We start from the raw sequence: 19,256 nt of genomic DNA on the forward strand, positions 1-19,256 counted from the left end.
GTGATCCATATATTGCCATGGAATCTTCCTAATAAAATATCAGATTTGTCCAGTTTGTACGCCCAATATTTCATAACCATTTACCAGAATCATTCTTTAAAAGTGAACGTTGGTCTTAACTGCTCTGACAAAATGTTATTAAAGCGCTGTTAGACGTTATAGCCATGATCCTACCTCATTCCACCTCAGCTCCATCAAGAGCAGCTTACCAAATTCTCCCAGCTGTGGCGTCCTTTTATTCCACACGGAGCAATTACCACAGAGAAATCTTTTTGCATTGAGAGTTTGTTTCTTTAGTTACTTAAATAAGTAGCCTCTTTTTTGTTTTTGTGCTTCTATTCTCCCCCTTCTTCAAGGAGTCTTGACTATTTTTCTGTCTATATAGTTGTGGGAAATTAGATCTTTTCGGGGACAGGTTGTAGTTTTGAATGACACCATTCACATCTCCATATAAATGTACTAAAGAGCAAGGAAAAAAAAAATATGCAAGTTCGGTAAAGGAGATTAAAAAGAAAAAAACAATGTAAGATGTATGCTTTTTTTTTTTCTCTTTACAGTCACTGCTCAGGGAAAATTCTTCAGCTCAGCACAACTACGGAGATACCAAACTTGTATAGGTATTTTTATTTTAGTGGTTTAATAAAATCCAGAACTTTGGAGAAAAGCAAAACATTTGTCGGTGTCACATTTGAGACCTGGAACATGTTTTCTTTTTATCGAGATGTAGCTTTTTCATTCATTTATTGGGGGGGATGTTAAGTCACAAAAATTCATCAATTCTGGAGGTTGTTTTTTTTTATTTTATGGTTACGGTCAATTTTATATTTTGACAGATTGTACTCATACGAATGCAGAGAAATTAAATAGGATAGGAAATAAAAAAACAACTTTATTTTCAGATAGGGTAAAGGTAGATTTAAAGGGGTTGTCGAAGACTATTTTTTTTTTTTTTTTTTTACTATGAGCCAAAAAAACTAGTTGAGTGGTTAGAAACTACCTATCTGCTCTATTAAGTGCTGTCTCAGAGCGGTCAGACTGCTCCTGCCAGCAACTCAGCTACTCCACGTCAACATTTTCTATTTCTTCCCGGCTGCTCTGTTGATGGAGCATGACTGCTGACGTCATGCTGATTGACTGCTGTCTCCCTGCAGGTAGGCAGTGGGGAGCAAGTGGTCAATCAGTATGACTTCAGCAGTGACGCCCCATCAACAGAGCAGAAGAGACGCCGTTGCACCACCAAGGTCATTGGAAGCTGCAGAATTGCCGGCAGGGGCAGTCTGGGTCCGCTGTATGCTGGCAGACATCAGTGCCAGGCATAAGAAGCAGGTAGTTAGCAACTAGCTGCCTGCTCTCAGGCACACAGTAAAAAGATTAATATAATCCTGGATAACCCCTTTAAGTTTTGTTTTATTTTTTAATAAACATTTTTAAACTTCCAAAACACATCACCGGTCGCCAAAAGTTTAACTAAAAGTTTTTTTTACGGCGCTTTCCTAATTTTTTTTGTTTTATTTTAGATGCACCGAAACAACAAACATTTGGATGTAAAAGGTGAACTTGCCTTTTAAAGTTTTCAGGGAGTTCAGAAGCCAAAGAAAACTTCTACAGGAGAACACAGAGGGAACAGAGCGCTCAGCACGAGATTTCAAGACAATACCCGATTTTAGCAGCAACGAGAAGGTAAAATTACAAGAGATAACTAATGAAAAAAAAAAAAAATCAGGGACGTCTATTACAATTCAGTTTATTTGGTACTGCAGTGGAGTAGCAATCAGGACTTCTATAAAAGGGACTTCATAGATAGAGCATTAATATATAAGATCTGGACTCTTTATACTGTACGGGGAGTGTTAGCTCATGCTCTGTAACGGAGGAGGAGTACAATACAAGCAGACATCTGTTAGCAGCACTGATCCACAATCAGCCAACCTTTACGTCAAAACTGGCCACGAAAGAATAAGAAGAATAAAACCGGAGAGCATAAAAAGCTGCGGTATTCTACAACGGAGGGCGGGCGGGCGGCCGCCGACGTCCAATGTCCCCAGTGCATACGTTCTTCATCACTTGTGAGAATAAAAATCACCAAAGACTAAACCTTGAATTATCCTTCTTTGTCCGATGGTAAAATGACATTCAACTGGAGGTCTAATCCGGGGAAAGCTGAGCAGCAACCCATCTGGCTATTATTACCGCGAACACAGGGGTCGACACTCGGCATTAAAGTGAAAGTCACCCTGGAAGGGGCAGATGACCCTATTCTTGCCCGGTACGACCTCAGATGTATGCAGAAGTAATACAGTGCCCACATAGACACTGTGGCCGCTGGACCAAATTTGTGCAATTTATTTTTGGCCAACTTCTGCAGCATACGACAGCGAATATAGCACCTAAAGCTTTATAGTGAGCCGCCCACCAGCACTCGGTACATCCCTGTCCCCCACATACAACAATCCTATATGTATGAAGGGGAAAGGACGTGCCTCACTGCTTAATTAATCAGCCCTAGCTATTCAGGAGTTTATTAAAGCTGGGTGGCACAGACTGTGGACGCGGCAATAGCAGCCATATTTGTCACCATCCTACAACCCTATTCAGCTGTTGGGGGTGACTACTTATAATTATTGGTGATTTTTTTGGGGGTGGGGGGAATGTAGTGGTGTTCAATGCACTTTAAGGCCGCAGACCTGACATCGGAGATGAAACAATTATAATAAAACAGTGCCTAAACTTCATCATAGGACAAACCGACACGTAAAAACACAACAGCAGATACAACCAACCAATTCACACAGTATTAAAGTATGGTTTAAGCACTTTGGTAAAACAAAAAAAAAAAAACCCCTCAAAAAACACATACATTTGTTCAATTTGCAAGTCCAAATAATAATAATAATAATTATAGTGTATGTGAATGTAAGGTTGTGCTAAATCAGTCAGATCAATCACCCTTCAGGCGGCGGTCGGACACGACCTCCCTGCCTGCGAGCCGAGAAGCCGGCCGTCCCCTGAAGAGCTCAAGACAAGTATATAAGTCTAAGTTTCAGTGACGAAAAAGGTAATGGCTGTGTAAATACACATAAGTATGAACATCAATCTGTATTAAATTATGTAAACATATACATCTTCTGAGGTCAGTAACAGAATCCCCTTCACGCGCAGGATTTTACTGAAGCATCGTCCGGATCTGTTTCGAAGTGGTCTCGTCGTTCAGGTGCTTTGTAGTAAACCTGCGGTGAGAGAAAGAATTAAATTTAAGGGGTACTCCACGGCTTAGGTCATCAATGTCAGATAGGTGGGGGTCATTGCCTGATACGCAGCCATCAAAATCACATTCGCTCTTAGCAGAGATGCAGTAACCAAGAACGGCCACATGGAGCAGTACCGACTCCCCTCGGCTCTGTACATATGGCCGCCGCAGATGCAGCGGGACCGCCGCGCCTCACACAAGACACCCACAGATCTAAGATCAATGTCCTTCCTTATATATCGATTATATGACCAGGCGCTAAAAAAGATGATGGACCGGCTTATAAATCCCAAATGTTCACCTTATACCCAAAAACGAAATCTTTTCCAGGATCAGACAAGCTGTGCTGTACTGTACCTGAGTGCATTTAGTAGGCCCTCCACAGAATCCGCCGGCTGCTCCTTCAACACCTTTATACAGCCCTTCATCTGCGGAGGAAAAACAGATCAACAAGACGACAAAAATCATCACATTCCGATATTGAGAATATACAGTCAAAAGTGTTGGCACAATTAAAATTGTTCCACATAATGAAGTATTTCTCCCAGAGAATTATTGCAGTTACACGTTTTGTTATACACATTTATTTCCTTTCCGTGTACTGGAACAACACGAAAAACTGAAAAAAGGCAAACTGAATCACACCCTTGGAAACATCCATAATACAATGTAAAAATTAAATTATTCCCCGTTCACTACATAGAATAAACCCCCTCACCTCTGCTGCACTGTCAGTACAGAAAGGGAAGGGACAATACGGTCACAATCATTAAACTCAGATACCCAAGAGGCTCCCGTTATCAGGCCTGAACGGCCATTGCTTTCCCTGCAGGGGAGAATGTAAAGCAGCTGTATTCACAGAATAGATCCTAAATGTTTGTGCAGTGGGGGTCCGTCTGCCGGGACCGGCATTGTTCCCACAAGAGAGTACCAGAAAGTCCCCCAAGTGACTGTATTGGCAATGTATATGCTCAACTACTGATACACAGCTACTTGACTGACAAGGGTCAGCCTGTCAGCCCCGTCTGGTGGCACACGGGACCGAAGTAACGCCGCACCGTCTGGCGGCACACGGGACCGAGGTCACGCCGCATGGTCTGGCGGCACACGGACAGAAGTAACGCCGCACGGTCTGGCGGCACATGGGCAGAGGTAACACAGCCTCGTCTGGCGGCACACGGGCAGAAGTAACACAGCCTCGTCTGGCGGCACACGGGCAGAGGTAACACAGCCTCGTCTGGCGGCACACGGGCAGAGGTAACACAGCCTCGTCTGGCGGCACACGGGCAGAAGTAACACAGCCTCGTCTGGCGGCACACGGGCAGAGGTAACACAGCCTCGTCTGGCGGCACACGGGCAGAGGTAACACAGCCTCGTCTGGCGGCACACGGGCAGAAGTAACACAGCCTCGTCTGGCGGCACACGGGCAGAGGTAACACAGCCTCGTCTGGCGGCACACGGGCAGAGGTAACACAGCCTCGTCTGGCGGCACACGGGCAGAGGTAACACAGCCTCGTCTGGCGGCACACAGGACAGAGGTAATGCCGCCTCGTCCGGCACCACACGAGACCGAGGTAACGCTGCACAGTCTGGCAGCACATGGGACTGAGGTAACCCCACCCCGTCCGGCAGCACACAATAGTGAAAGACCAGTGGCACAAGGAACACAATCACATCTGGCAGCTTACATCAATCTTTGACGTCTTGCAGAATGCTCCAACTGGATGTACATGGTCATAAAGAATGATAACGCCGACCATTACTCTCATACAGAACATGAGCGTGTCTTCACTGGTGAACCGACTGCTGTATTCTCTGCAGGCATAGAAAGAAGGGAAAAAGGAAATAAATATAAAAACTACCAAATAACTACATACCCGGATTGTGAGATTCCCACCCCTGACTAATTTTTATGCAAATTAAAACCTGCTTTTTACAGTACCAGCAAAAACTACGAGATTACAGAAATCTCATGTAGACGCTTGTTTTTCCTAACCGAATTAAAAAAACTGCTGTGTTTTTGAAAACTGCAGCATTTCACTTTTTTCAGAGTTTTTTTTTCACCCATTAAAAGCAATAAGTGCAAAAAAAAGCAGCAAAACGCTGCAATCAATATTTGCAGTTTTTAGTGAAAAAACCCACAGGTACAGCAGGATGTGAAGCACACTGATTTGTGATTTTTCCAAGTTTAAACCATAATGTCATGGCATGGATGTTAGTATTAGTATAGCTTAATAAAATTAGTGTTATATGTTAAAGTAAACAATGCCCAACCAACTCAATGTCCTTACCAACATGTTTGGTAGGGCACAGTAACCCAACACATTGGTAGGCTGTTCAGTTGGTAAGGCACCGTTCACCTAACACATTGGTCAGGCATTAAGATGGTAGGGCACTGTTTACCTAACACATTGGTCGGGCATTGAGATGGTAGGGCAATGTTTACCTAACAAATTGGCCGGGCATTGAGATGGTAGGGCAATGTTTACCTAACACATTGGTCAGGCATTGAGATGGTAGGGCAATGTTTACCTAACACATTGGTCGGGCATTGACATGGTAGGGCAATGTTTACCTAACACATTGGCCGGGCATTGAGATGGTAGGGCAATGTTTACCTAACACATTGGTCGGGCATTGAGATGGTAGGGCACAGTAACCTAAGACACTGGTAGGGCATTGAGATGGTAAGGCATGGTTTACCTAACACATTGGTCAGGCATTGAGATGGTAGGGCAATGTTTACCTAACACATTGGCCGGGCATTGAGATGGTAGGGCAATGTTTACCTAACACATTGGTCGGGCATTGAGATGGTAGGGCACAGTAACCTAAGACACTGGTAGGGCATTGAGATGGTAAGGCATTGTTTACCTAACACATTGGTCAGGCATTGAGATGGTAGGGCAATGTTTACCTAACACATTGGTCGGGCATTGAGATGGTAGGGCACAGTAACCTAAGACACTGGTAGGGCATTGAGATGGTAGGGCAATGTTTACCTATGTGTTAGGTAAACAATGCCCTACCAGTGTGTTAGGCTACTATCACACTAGCGTTTTTTTTAATCTGTCGCAATCCATCATTTTGGGCAAAAAACGGATCCTACAAAGGTGCCCGCAAGATGCGTTTTTTGCCCATAGACTTGTATTAGCGACGGATCACGATGAATGGCCACATGTCGCGTCCGTCGTGCAATGGATCCGTCGTGTTTTGGCGGACTGTCGGTACGAAAAAAACGTTAAAGTGAACTTTTTTTGTCCGTTGCGTCCGCCATTTTCTACCGCACATGCGTGGCCGAAACTCCGCCCCCTCCTCCCCGGACTTCAGAATGGGCAGCAGATGCGTTGAAAAACTGCATCCGCTGCCCACGTCGTGCACAAATTTCACAACGTGCGTCGGTACGTCGGCCTAACACATAGCGACGGACCTGTACCGACCCAAGTGTGAAAGAGGCCTTAGATAAACCATGCCAGACTAATTCAACCCTCCTGCTGTTTTTACATTTGAAAGTGTGTTACTAATGTAACCTTAGTTAACGGTGTTTCATACATAAACCCATAATTTTTTTTGTTCTGAACAGTCACTATTATCTCAGGCATTAAAAAAAAAAATAATAATGTTATCCCCTGAATTATGGGATCCATAAAAGTAGCAGCAAAAACAGCATACTGGCTGCAGTTTTTTTTTTTTTTGGTTTTTTTTGGCTGCAGCAAAAAAAGCATCCTAAGGCTAAGCATTTGGTGCAGAAATTCAGCATCTCTTGCCAGGAAAAGTGCAGCTTTTTTTTTTTTTTTTTTGGTGCAAATTTTTCCCTACTCGTTATAGTTGAAATCTGCAGCAAAAAAACTGAAAGAATTGACATGCTGTAGAGATAGAGATATATATATATATATATATATTTATATATATATACACACACACATATGTGTATATATATGTATATATACATATGTGTATGTATATATATAATCTTCTTAAAATTGGCTCTAATTGCAGCTTCTATGAAAATAAGCGGTAACAAAAAAAAAAAAAAAAAAAGATGAAACTAGGATAACACCTGAGAAAAATCGCTTAGATTCTCTCAGCAGTCCGGGGACCCGCGTTTTCCAAAATCACAAAACCCCTTGAAAAAGTTTGCTTTGGTGGCGAAACAAGGTTGGGTGTAAACAAAGCTGGCACCCTATTGGATGAGCACTTTTCGTGATAAACTTACGGCGTTTCAAGCATAACTTTGCACACGCTGGCCATGGTACTCAAGCAATCCGTTGTGTTTTCAATGGGTAACGTTTTGTTCTATGAGGGGGAAAGAAAAAGAAAATCATTGAAATAATCCATTAGAGACGTAATCCAGAAATATTCCGCTGCCCGCCCCGAGGACTCGCCTCAGACACGAAGCTGGTGGTGGCGTTGCTGAGCGTCTTCAGCATTGGCGTGGCTTCAGCGTAGAACAAGGACATCCTGTTCGCCATCTCATTGTTGACTTCATTTTCGATATCTAACTGTAATCAGATGAATCACAATGACGGACGGACACAGGTCTAATCGCCATAAAACACTTTTCTAAGGAGATTTCACACATTACAATATCTTATAATGAACCGTCGGGGGCACTGCGGATCTTTTACTGGGCAAACCAAAGAAAAACCCAAACCAATGTCCCATGTGGGCACAGCTTCTACATACCGTATAAATGAGAGGAAGAGCGGCAACCAGTAATAAATAATTCTTTATCATGTATATCATACGGTCTAAATAATTTAATATTTTTATAAACTGGACTTTTAAGGATGCGACAAATTTATATATTTTTTTTTTATGAGGAAGAGGAAGTGAATCAAACATTTAGCCATTTTTTATTTATTTTTATTACTTTCCACTTTTTGAATTACCAATAGGTTTTTAATAATGAAGGAGAGCAGACACCATCATCCATCACAACTTCCCATGAAAAGAGGGGATGTGCTGACGACAACATTCCCACACAATCTTTAATGTTCGCTTGGTAAGAAAGGTCTTAAAAAATGCACAGATCGTATCGTATCACTAACTGGAGCGCCCGACATCTGTGGCGAGCAATGCTAGTTAACCGGTGCTTACAATGGATATATTGGGCAAGGATCAATTTAAAAAAGTGTTATCTGAGCATGCACTCATGATTTTGGCGTGCTCAAATAATATGTTCAAGTCCCCGCGGCTGCAGGTCTCGCGTGAGTTCGACAGCCACAACACATACAGGGATTCTCTAACAAACAGGTAATCCACGCATGTGTTGTGTGTGTTCGACACTCAGCACCCGAGCATGCTCAGATAACACCTTATCACAGCACGCTCGCTCATCACTACTGCAGAGGAATAAAAACTGATGTCATACAGATGACAAGCGAAGGCAAAAATAAAATAAATCTGAGTTTTCAGGATGATTTTTTTTTCCCACATTGGTGTGAACCCGGCCAGAAGACAACCATAGATTTACCAGAGTATCATCTCTGGCATTTACTCACATGCATGTTGTTTATCCTGTTACGACTTATCGTCCGCCTGTAGTAACTGAAGTCATTTTGGATTGCTGGATTCCTCATCTGAAAAAAAAAAAAAAAAAAAAAAAGACACTATATTCCATTATTCGATATTTATAATGGGACATTTTATTTTTCCCGTCTGCAAAACTGCCCGCACACACACACAAACAGACACACACATGCGCACACACACACACGCACCCTCACGCACACACTGCCTAGTTGCGCTGCAATTACCTTCAGTTCATCAAAGCGAAGGGTAAAGTGCAGAATTTCAGCAAACTCTTTCGCCAGGGCCTGCTCCCGCTCCAGGTGCTGTGTGGGGGTGTACGGGGGGCAGGTCAAGGACTCCAGTAAACTTTGCAAAGCTTTTTCTGAAGGAAATAAACAAAAAAAGAGAAAATTGCAGAAAATGCAACATATAAACTAAATGTTTCTACATCCACTAGTAATAATGATGTCTTCGCTGTGTATAGGAGGAAGCAGAGGAGCCCTAGACAACTCTGCAATGCCCCTGTAACTGGGGATAAATATACCAGCCCCGGTTACAGGGGAAATAAGTGATCCTTCAAAGGCCTTCTATGACCTAATGGGCGGCACAATGTGTAAAATAAATAAAATAATTTAAAAAAAAAAAAAAAAACAAACACCACCATCAGTCCAAGTTGCTGTTACTAGACCTGACTCAGAGAAAAAAAAAGTGTTGGCTATATAAAACTATTTCTTGCAAAATGAAAAACAAAACAAAAAAAACAAAAAAAAGGAAAAATTATTTGAGTATTTGAACAGTAAACTTTTTTTTTATTTATTTCATTGCGCTTTGTGGCATATCTGAAAAAAAAAAAAAAAAAAAAAAAATCAAAGCTGTGCCTGGTCTCGAACCTGTTAAAGCTGTGACTTGGTAAAAATCAGAAAATTTTCAGTATCAACATAAAAAAGGCTGATCCACACAGTAGTTCAATGCGCATGGATGCCAAGGCAGTTGGGGCTTATAAATTGCCCCTATATTACCCCCTAGACGCCCCCCTCTCTGGTGAAAATGGGTTTCTAGAGCTCTGTAGTAGGATGTGCCGCCAAAGTCTTGGCAAATAATGTGGCCAGTAACCCCGGACCCCTTGGTTTAGGGGCACAGAGGTACAATACGTGGCCATCATCACAAATATGGCCACCTAGCCCTATACAGGGGGAGGCCTAAGATGGGAAGTTCATAGCAGGACGGCTGCATCTCCTTCCGCTATTGTAGTACTTTGTGAAAAGTGTTAAAATTGGCGCAAAAAAAAAAAAAAGGGCAAATCTTCTAAAAGCTGAATGTGATATATGAATGTAATGAGACTTTACGGGTCAGGAAACACAACCTCTACTTATAGTACATGGCGACATTTCTCCGTCGATGCATGGAGGACTGAACACACAACTTACCAAGTCTCAGGGAAAATTCGTAAAACCGTTTGAGTCGCACGACGAGGGGGCAGACCGAGTTCCAGGCTTTTTCTTGAAGATGGATGTCGTTAGGATTTTGGATAGCCTGAAATACACGGGAATCTCCATGTGAAGACACGTTCGATCTAGACGGACAATTCCTGGAACTTTAACCCTTTCACGATTGTAGTATTTTTTTTATGATTATTATTATTTTTTTATTATTATTATTATTATTATTTAGGGATTACTACAACTTTTTTACTGATGTGTTCAAAAAGTAGATTTTGCTCTTGGCCCAAATTTTGTAAAGGCATTTTAATTGTCCATAAATTATGTAAAACTTGAAATTGTAATATATTTGTAATTGTAATATTGACTATATACATATATTTTTATTATTTTTCGGTTTTCGGCTAAGGCAAGGTGAGGCCCATACATCTCGTATCTCTTGTCCGGCGCCCTTGTACGCCTGCAGATCTGACAGGATGCTCTCGGACTCCTGCAGCACGGCGTTCACTTGGTTCCACACTTCCCGCTCGCAGTCCGTAGGCTGAGCATCTACAACACGGATACAAGAAGGTTAGCATTTCCGCGCCATGTATGATATCACTGGTACATGACACAGACGTACACACTCCGGCAAATACAAAAATGTGCGTGTTCACATTGGGCATGGGTGTATGTGGATGGTCCGTTTTAAAAGGAATCTGTCAGCAGGTTTTTGTTACCCCATCTGAGAGCAGTATAATGTAGGGACAGAGACCCCGATTCCAGCGAGGTCTCACTTTTTAGGCTCCTTGCTGCAGTTTTTATAAAATCCCAGTTTTATTTTCTGTAGATTTAGCAGTTCTCCGAATGCGGAGCTCTGTATAACCCCGCCCACTTCACCGATTGGCTGCTTTCTGTATATACACTGTTCATTGGCAGCCTTGTGTTGGGAGTGTGGACTACCTGGATGCAGGTTTACTAGTCCTCTAGTGATAATCTCCTGCTGATAAAACATGGATTTTATAAAAACTACAGCAAGTAGCCCAGTAAGTGACACATCGCTGCAATCAGGGGCTCTGTCTCTACATCATGCTGATCTCACTTTAGGTAGCAAAAATGGTTTAGTTAACTTTTAAAGGATGTGAGCACCCGTTTAAACAGTGTGACCTACTCAAAAGATCGATGGGGGTCTAACAGCTGGAACATGCACCAATTAGGAGAGCACGGCTTGGTTATGTGTTGTCGAAACGGCGCATGTTCACCACTGCTACATTCATTGACGAAGGGACAGACTGCCAACAACACTGCAGGGTTTTTTCCAGCAGTCCCATAGAGAATGAATGGATGGATGTCACATTGGACGGAGCCCCACCGATCTGAAAATTACGATGGTAAAAAAATTAGTCTTGACATTGTGAGGTGAGTGATATTTGTGATGTTTCCTCCTCAAAAAACTGGATGGCTTGTATCACTATCTGTCTCAATCCAGCTGTGAGACTGACGTAGTATGGCGCCACCTAGCGGTTCAGTGTGTGATGCACATGCTCAGTCACTTTCCACTAGGTCAGGTTCCTTGACAGTGGTTCCCTGTCAGCCAATAGGAAAACTAAGCAGGGAAGAAAGCTGTTCCGATTGGCTGCTCTGCAGAGGACAGTAAGAGACCTGGCTGAGGGAAGAGTGTGCGCCCATCACCGCTCATCAGGGGGACTGCACACTGTGGTACACGCTGAACTCCAGGTGGCGCCATACTACAAGTAAATGTCAATTCTATTCATTTTTTATTTTTTTTTTAAACTGGCAACTACTGTCATTTCTTTATAATTACACAATGAATACAATATTATATAGAGTGACAACAATCATTTAACCTGTTGTATTTTTTTTTTTTTTAGAATGGTTGTCCTTTTAAAGGGAATCTATCAGCAGGTTTTTGTTATGTAATCGGAGAGCAGAATAACAAAGGGACAGCAACCCTGATTCCAGCAATGTGTCCCTTACTAGGCTGCTTGATGCAGCTGTGACACAACCAGTTTTGTCTGCTGTGGATGTAGCAGAGCTCAGAATGCTGAGCTGTGTGTAGCCCCGCCCACACGATTGGCAGCTTCCTGGGTACATGGTCAGCACACTGCCAATCAGTGGTGGGGGCGGGGTTACACAGAATCGATGTACTGTCCGCACCCGAGACCTAGTCCTCTAGTGATAATCTCCCACTGATAAAACACTGATTGAAACTACAACAAGCAGCCCAATAAGTGACACATACCTGGAATCAGGGTTTCTGTCCCTTCATTATGCCGCTCTCAGATTAAATAGCAAAAACCTGCTGACAGATCCTCATCTCAGCCGCTCACCTGGCTACGACCACTGGAGGTGGAGATACGGAAACCGCCAAGAGCGAGTGTGCTACACAAAAGTACCACAGAAATTATATGGAGCCCCTATACATTAGGTGAAAACTGGTAGGACCGGTTCACCATCAAATATGCACAGGGGTCTGAAGGAAGAGGAGCCTAGAGGAGAGGCGGGTGGCCAGAGTCTGGTAGGAGGAAGGTAAAGGACCAACATGGAAGCCTGAAGGTGGGGGAATGGAACGACAGGGAGGTGCATGTACTGACAGGGGAGCTTAAAGATGGGGGATGGAATAACGGGAGCCTGGAGGAGGGGGATGTACCGACAGGGGAGCCTGGAGGAGGGGGATGTACCGACATGGGAGGAGGATGTATGGACAGGGGGGAGGATGGACTGACGGGAGCCTGGAGGAGGGGGATGTACCGACATGGGAGGAGGATGTACGGACAGGGGGGAGGATGGACTGACGGGAGCCTGGAGGAGGGGGATGGACTGACGGGGAGGATGGAACAGGGGAGGTGGATGTACTGACAGGGGAGCTTAAAGATGGAGGATGGACTGACAGGGGAGCCAGGAGGAGGGGGATGCATCAACAGGGGAGGAAGGAATGACAAGGAAACTTGAGTAGGGGAAAGGACCAACAGAGGAGGAGGATGGACTGACAGTGGAGTTTGAAGATGGGGCATGGACATAATAGGAGGGAGGACGATCCTGGAAGAAGGGGGATCCTGGAAGAAGGGGGAATCGACAGGGAGGAGCGCTCTGGAGGCAGGTGGGGTTTGACGGGAGGAGTAGCTTTGGTGGACAGAAAATGGAGCGTGAACGAGCATTCGGCTGAGCTGGGATAAGCAGCCACCATCCGTGTGATCAGTGTGCAGCCATTTGCTCAGTGCTGCAGAATCAGCACAGGATCTAAGAGCCTAGACCTAGCCACCAATCTGACACCAGCATGGGACAGGGGCAGGTAAAGATGCTGCTGCCATGTGATCGGCATCAGTAGTAAGCACCACACACCGTACAGACTGTGGGACATAAGTGAGCAGGGCACTTGTAGATTTTAGGTGCAGATTTCGCAGCCCCATGTAAGTGAGTAGTTTTCCACCTTATTCTCGAGGGATCGTCTGCACAGGTACAAGGGGGTTTTCAAGAGAAGCTGCTGTCCTGGAGCTCAGCCACTATACCACTATAAGGATCTCTGACTATGAGCACAGTGGGGGTGCTGGGTGTCGGACCGCCATTGATCAGATATTGATGACCTAGCTCCTGGAAACCTCTAAAGCTGCGCAGTGTGAATCCAGAGCATAAAATCCACAATGATCTTCCCAGATGTGCAGGTTTGGCCGGGGGTGTGCAGAGCGGTGACTGCAGGCCAGCTATACAGTACGTGTGCGGCCACAGTCTGATGTAATCCCCTCCGGGGGCTCGGCGGTGCCTGCTAGGACACAGTCTGGGCCCAGGAGTGAAACACGGTATTTGTATTTTCTGGGAATATTTGGCTGGCTCCGACACGCTGGGAACAATTCCAGCTTTCTGACGAGGACGCCTCTCAGGTAACATTGTCCGGCAGTCTCACTGCCAGGAGCTGTAATGTACCCCGGGACGGCCGGCTCCCAGCACAATCCATCACGGCTGCCGGTAAAGCCCTGGTCACACAGTACGTGTCTAATGACCCCTCCGATACAGCGCTGCTCTGTGCCTCCATTCATGGTGCAAAATTACCCCAAATCACAGCTAAAAGCAGGAACACATCCAACGTCTATGTACTACATGGGGGCATTCTGTTGGGGGGCTGAGATTAGAAAGAAGCTTCTTATTCCCCTCACTTCCTGCAAGAAACAATGCCACTCTTCTCAGACTAAGCCGCAGTACCAGGCAGGGCCACTAGTCAAGAAGGGCTCAAGTGGTGATAAAACTGTGGGACTGTTGAAAAGGCAATGTGCCCCTATGGGGTTGGTGTGAAGGACTTTAGGACCCCCCCCAATAATCTAATTATTTGCAAGTTGCCCTAGGGTAACTAACGAAATCATTGCGTCCATGGTGCTGAACAGATGATGGAATACATCTGCTTGTAAATGTGTGCGCAAAGTCTGCCTAAAATACCATTTAAAAAGGATATGGACACTTTTATTAAAGGGAATCTATCGGCAGCTGTTGATTATGTAATCTGAGGGCAGTAAGATGCAGGGGCAGAGACTCATTTCAGCAAAGTGTCACTTACTAGGCTGTGTGCTGTTTAATTACAATGAGTGTTTTATCAGCAGGAGACTATCAGTGCCCGGACTAGCTGAACATGCTCCTCCTGGTCCAACCATGTCCCCACCACTAATTTGTGACTTACTGTCAATATAGAAAGCACACAGAAAGCTGCCAAACGCCTCTGCTACATCTACTGCAGAGAAAACACTGATTGTATCAAGGTATCCATCTCTACATTAGGTTTCTCTCATGAAGTAGCAAAAACCTAGTGACAGATTCCCTTTAAACACATATATTTTTAGCTAAAACAAATTTCTAATAGTGTTTGCGCCAAAGCGTTGTACAGTTTGGTTCCTGCAGCCTCTATGAATCACCATACATAGGATACTGCAGAATGAGTTATCAGTGAATCAGTCAGTGATAGGTTTTAAAAACAGGTGATTCAGGAGGAGAGAGAGAAAAGATTAATTACACTGGCATGGGAGCGAGCTCACTGACAGATATCTGATTCTGCAGACAGCTATGTACTCTGATGCATAGAGGCTGTAGAAGACAATTTCTAACATTTTCATTTTAGTAAAGAAAAAAAAAGTTATATATATTTATTCATTAGATATATAATAAAAAATATCCCTAAATGAGCCCATATCCTTTAGAGTTAAAAAAAAAAAAAAATGGACAGAGAATAACATTTCATAACAAAAAAATGCACATTTCAAAAGGGAACAAACGGATCATACATTTATGGAAAAGCAGATCTCAGATTTGGTGAACAGGGTAAATGATAAAGGCAGAAAGAAAGGTATCATCAATTCCATACACATGCCATGCAAGCGAGTTAGACAGGCAGGTTAGTGAGGACGACATGCAGGAGGACAGTCACTGGCAAAACACAAAAATTCACTTAGTCCAGTCCAAAAAGTTTTTGTTCAGATGAGTAGCAATTCTGACTTTTAACCCGGTCGGTTATTTTTTCACTACACATGTGCCACTCCTCTGCACCCGTCTGTATACTGACAGCCGGACGCTCCCATTCCTCTGGACAACGTGTGTCCCTAAAGTCTCTATGTGGCTTGGATTGGTGACACCCTGCTGTCAATCAATTCAAATGTTTTCAGGCGGTATAACAGAGGAACTCCGCAACAGAGTTCCGAGAAAGCCCTCGCAGAATTTCTGCCTCATAGGAAATGCAGGTATGTACTAAGATATGTCAGGATACCCAATGGGGTCTTCTTCAGACGCTGGTTACATCTCAGCACATGAACATGATCTGCGCTGGCGGTGGACGTGCTCCCGAAGCACACACTGATCAAAGGCGTAGGCCACTTACTGACCAAAAAAAATGGCCGCTGCATGCAACTATACAGTGGCATCCGTCGGTGTATGCTCCCGAGATGTGAACAGAGCCTGAACTGACCGATCGAGCACCCTGCAGCAGTACACAGCCCAAAACCTGCTGTCAGACTATACTCATACCTCCAGAAACTTGAGAAAACAAGAAAATGGTTATTAGACCAACACAAGAAAAGATCCACATGCAAAAAAAAAAACAAAACAAAGATTTGCAACAACTTAGAAATTTGGGCACCGGCTATGCATCACGGGAAATCATCCCAATAACGAGAGGATAACCAAAAGTCTACCCCGGTGCACATACTCCAGGCCATAACAATCCTGCAAAACCTGGCCATGGGGTGAACCACCAGGGCTATGCCTTCCCCATGGTCAATCTGGTCCTCAAAAAATGGTTTCCAATGACTTTCACCACCGTACAAAGACTGCAACGTCTTAAGAGGGGACCCTCCAGGAATGTGTCGTCTCTAAAGGACATGTACCAAATCCCAAGTCGTCCCAAAGGGTCTGGTGCACTTTATCATGGCGTTAATCCCATCTACGACCCTTGTGGCATAGCCATGCTTGTTTGCCAATTTTTGGATATCCAACACAACAATTTTCTGCTTATTAAAATTTTCAGCCGTTCTTGAGATGTTACCACTTGTTTACAGCTCATCGCCTTGGAGACCGACCACCGCTGCTAGACAGCAAAATATGCAGCGCTTAAATTGAGCTTGTAAGCGCTGTTTTGAAGCTGGCCAGGATAGCGCTTACTTACTAATCCCAAACAACTGCAGCGCTTACAAGCTGAACAGCAGCGGCGGTCGGTCTCCTAGAAAAAAAAGTGTTAATATTTCACGAACGGCTGCACATTTTTATAAGCAGTAAATTGCAATAGTGCTGGGTTTTACAAGCGCTATCCAACAATAGTTCATATAGGAAGATTGGAATAACTCCTTAAAGTTGCAGAAGTAGATCGACTCACAGAAACGTACACATTCCCTTTAAAAAGAGGAAAAATGGGGTGAAGGCGGCCAGATTCTCGGACCCGTCAGATGGTAATAACGCACTCTATATAGAGAGTTTTTGTTTTTACGGATATTCCCATGTGTGAGATCTAGATTGTTTGCAAATCTTCAGAAAGCATGCAACAGCGTTAGTAGAGAAATCATCACCGCCAAAAGCTAGAGGAGTGCTCACTTTCAAAGTCAAGGAAAAAGTTTGGCCCCTGATCAAGCTCTGTGCATGTAAGAACTTTTAAAAGATTTCCCATTTGGCTCCTGGAAAAAGGAAAAAAAGAGAGAGAAAAAAAGGAAAGAGGTGCTAAGTGTGTGAGATATAAAGAAACATGCGAGCAGACGGCGTCTCCGGTGCAGAAGTGGTGGGTTCAGGCTCATCAGCTAAAGAAGAGGAGAGGGTGGTCACCGATTGCCTCGCGACACAGACATTTTAGTAGAAAACTTACTTTCAAAATCCAGGAAAAAATGTGGATAATTTTCTATTTCCCTTGTTAGCACTTTAAGAAGATTACCCATCCCAGCAAACCTGGTGGATATAATACAGAACAGTACACAATCATCAATGCAGGGGTTAATGGCAATCAGCAGACGAAATATGTGCCCTTTAAAAAAAAAATAAACAAAATATGTCAAGTTAAAGGGGTAGTCTTCCGAGAAGATATTTGAGGCCTATCCCTAGGCTACGCCACGGGTCTGAGCAGTCTGCCACCTCTGTGCAATAGAATGAAGAGGCAGAGAGGCTGGGAACCATGTGATCTCCTCAACCACATGGACGACCATTACATAGAAGTACCGAACAGGGGGCCACCGGCAGGAAGAAAGCGGGGCCACGCCAAAAGGAGACTAGAGGGTATGACACTCACTTCTTTCAAGAGATTGACTGGACACTGGTGGAGCATCCTAGGGATAAGCCTTCCAGATCTTTGAGGAGACAACCCTTTAACGAAGGTTCCCACTTTGTGGAATTCAGTAGTTCCCCTTAAACCATAAAAAGTCCTACTCCTATAAAAGATTTTATCCTCTTAATATATTGCAGTCATCATATTATATAGCGCTGTGTACTTACAATTGCTCCTTTTGCCTTTTACCCAGCTAATTGTTCTCTTCTCTCTGCTCTATGTAGATAAAGGAAGTCTCTTTTTTCCCTGCATTTATCATTCCCTTCTTCACCTCCTGACCCAGCTGCTCCGCTCCTTCCTCCCACAGGTCCTCCCGACCTATCAGTGATCATACTCAAAAAGTGGTAGTAAATGGATGCACATCCAATTGGAAGAGTGTTTTAAGTGGGGTACCACAAGGCTCAGCCCTGGCCCCAGTGTTGTTCAACATTTTTATAAAGGACCTAGATAAGGGAACTTAAGGTAAACTGATCCAACATGCAGACAATGCAAAGCTAGGAGGGATAGCTAACAATAGAGAAGGCAGAGAAAGGATTCAGAGGGATCTAGGTAAGCTTGAACAATGGGCAGCAACTAATAGAATGGCAATTACCAGGGAGAAATGTAAGATTCTACATCTTGGCAAGAAAAACAAAAATTACATTTACAGAATGGGAAGATTAGAACTAAGCAACAGCACGTGTGAAAAAGACTTGGGTATACTAATAGATCACAGACTGCACATGAGTTAACAGTGTGATGCAGCAGCAGCAAAAAAGGCAAACAGTTCTAGGATGTATTAAGAGACGCACAGAGTTTAGATCATGTGAAGTCATTATTCCCCTGTACTCCCTCCTTGGTCAGGCTTCATCTGGAATACTGTGTCCAGTTCTGGGCACCACATTCTAAAAAAAGACATTGAAGAAACTGGAGCAAATTCAGAGATTAACTACCAGAATGGTGACTGGTCTACAAACTATGTCCTACAAGGACTGGCTAAAGGTTCTGGGAATGTTTAGCTTGCAAAAAAGAAGGCTACGAGGAGACTTAATAGCTGTCTACAAATATCTGAAGAGATGTCACAGTGTAGAGGGATCATCCTTATTCTCATTTGCACATGGAAACACGAGAAGCAATGGAAGTAAACTGAAAGGGAGAAGATAGATTAGATATTAGGAAAAACTTTTTGGCAGTGAGGATGATCAATGAGTGGAACAGGCTGCCATGAGAGGTGGTGGGTTCTCCTTCAATGGAAGTCCTCAAACAGAAGCTGGACAGACATCTATCTGAGATGGTTTAG

At 43.9% G+C, this 19,256-nt stretch overlaps 1 protein-coding gene across 7 annotated transcripts in view; it reads right to left on the reverse strand.

Annotated features, from left to right (window-relative positions):
- Nucleotides 1-1,728: 1,728 nt before the first annotated feature.
- The window catches only part of CYRIA (CYFIP related Rac1 interactor A), a 64,085-nt gene continuing 46,557 nt past the window's right edge, over nucleotides 1,729-19,256 (reverse strand). For 3 of the 7 annotated variants that reach the window (XM_077291459.1, XM_077291460.1, XM_077291461.1), the window contains 10 exons: nucleotides 17,525-17,604; nucleotides 10,628-10,749; nucleotides 10,189-10,294; nucleotides 9,007-9,143; nucleotides 8,752-8,829; nucleotides 7,633-7,749; nucleotides 7,464-7,543; nucleotides 4,936-5,062; nucleotides 3,605-3,675; nucleotides 1,729-3,227 (listed from right to left, as the gene is read on the reverse strand). In XM_077291459.1, coding sequence (XP_077147574.1) covers nucleotides 3,164-3,227; nucleotides 3,605-3,675; nucleotides 4,936-5,062; nucleotides 7,464-7,543; nucleotides 7,633-7,749; nucleotides 8,752-8,829; nucleotides 9,007-9,143; nucleotides 10,189-10,294; nucleotides 10,628-10,749; nucleotides 17,525-17,594 — 972 coding nt within the window. In that variant the 5' untranslated portion in view covers nucleotides 17,595-17,604 and the 3' untranslated portion in view covers nucleotides 1,729-3,163. Of the gene's footprint in view, nucleotides 3,228-3,604; nucleotides 3,676-4,935; nucleotides 5,063-7,463; nucleotides 7,544-7,632; nucleotides 7,750-8,751; nucleotides 8,830-9,006; nucleotides 9,144-10,188; nucleotides 10,295-10,627; nucleotides 10,750-17,259; nucleotides 17,340-17,524; nucleotides 17,605-19,256 lie in introns of all 7 variants that reach the window. The other 4 variants (XM_077291455.1, XM_077291456.1, XM_077291458.1 and 1 more) reach the window with 3 other exon arrangements.

This window comes from Ranitomeya variabilis, chromosome 2, assembly GCF_051348905.1.
Source record: "Ranitomeya variabilis isolate aRanVar5 chromosome 2, aRanVar5.hap1, whole genome shotgun sequence".
NCBI classification, from domain to species: Eukaryota; Metazoa; Chordata; class Amphibia; order Anura; family Dendrobatidae; genus Ranitomeya; species Ranitomeya variabilis.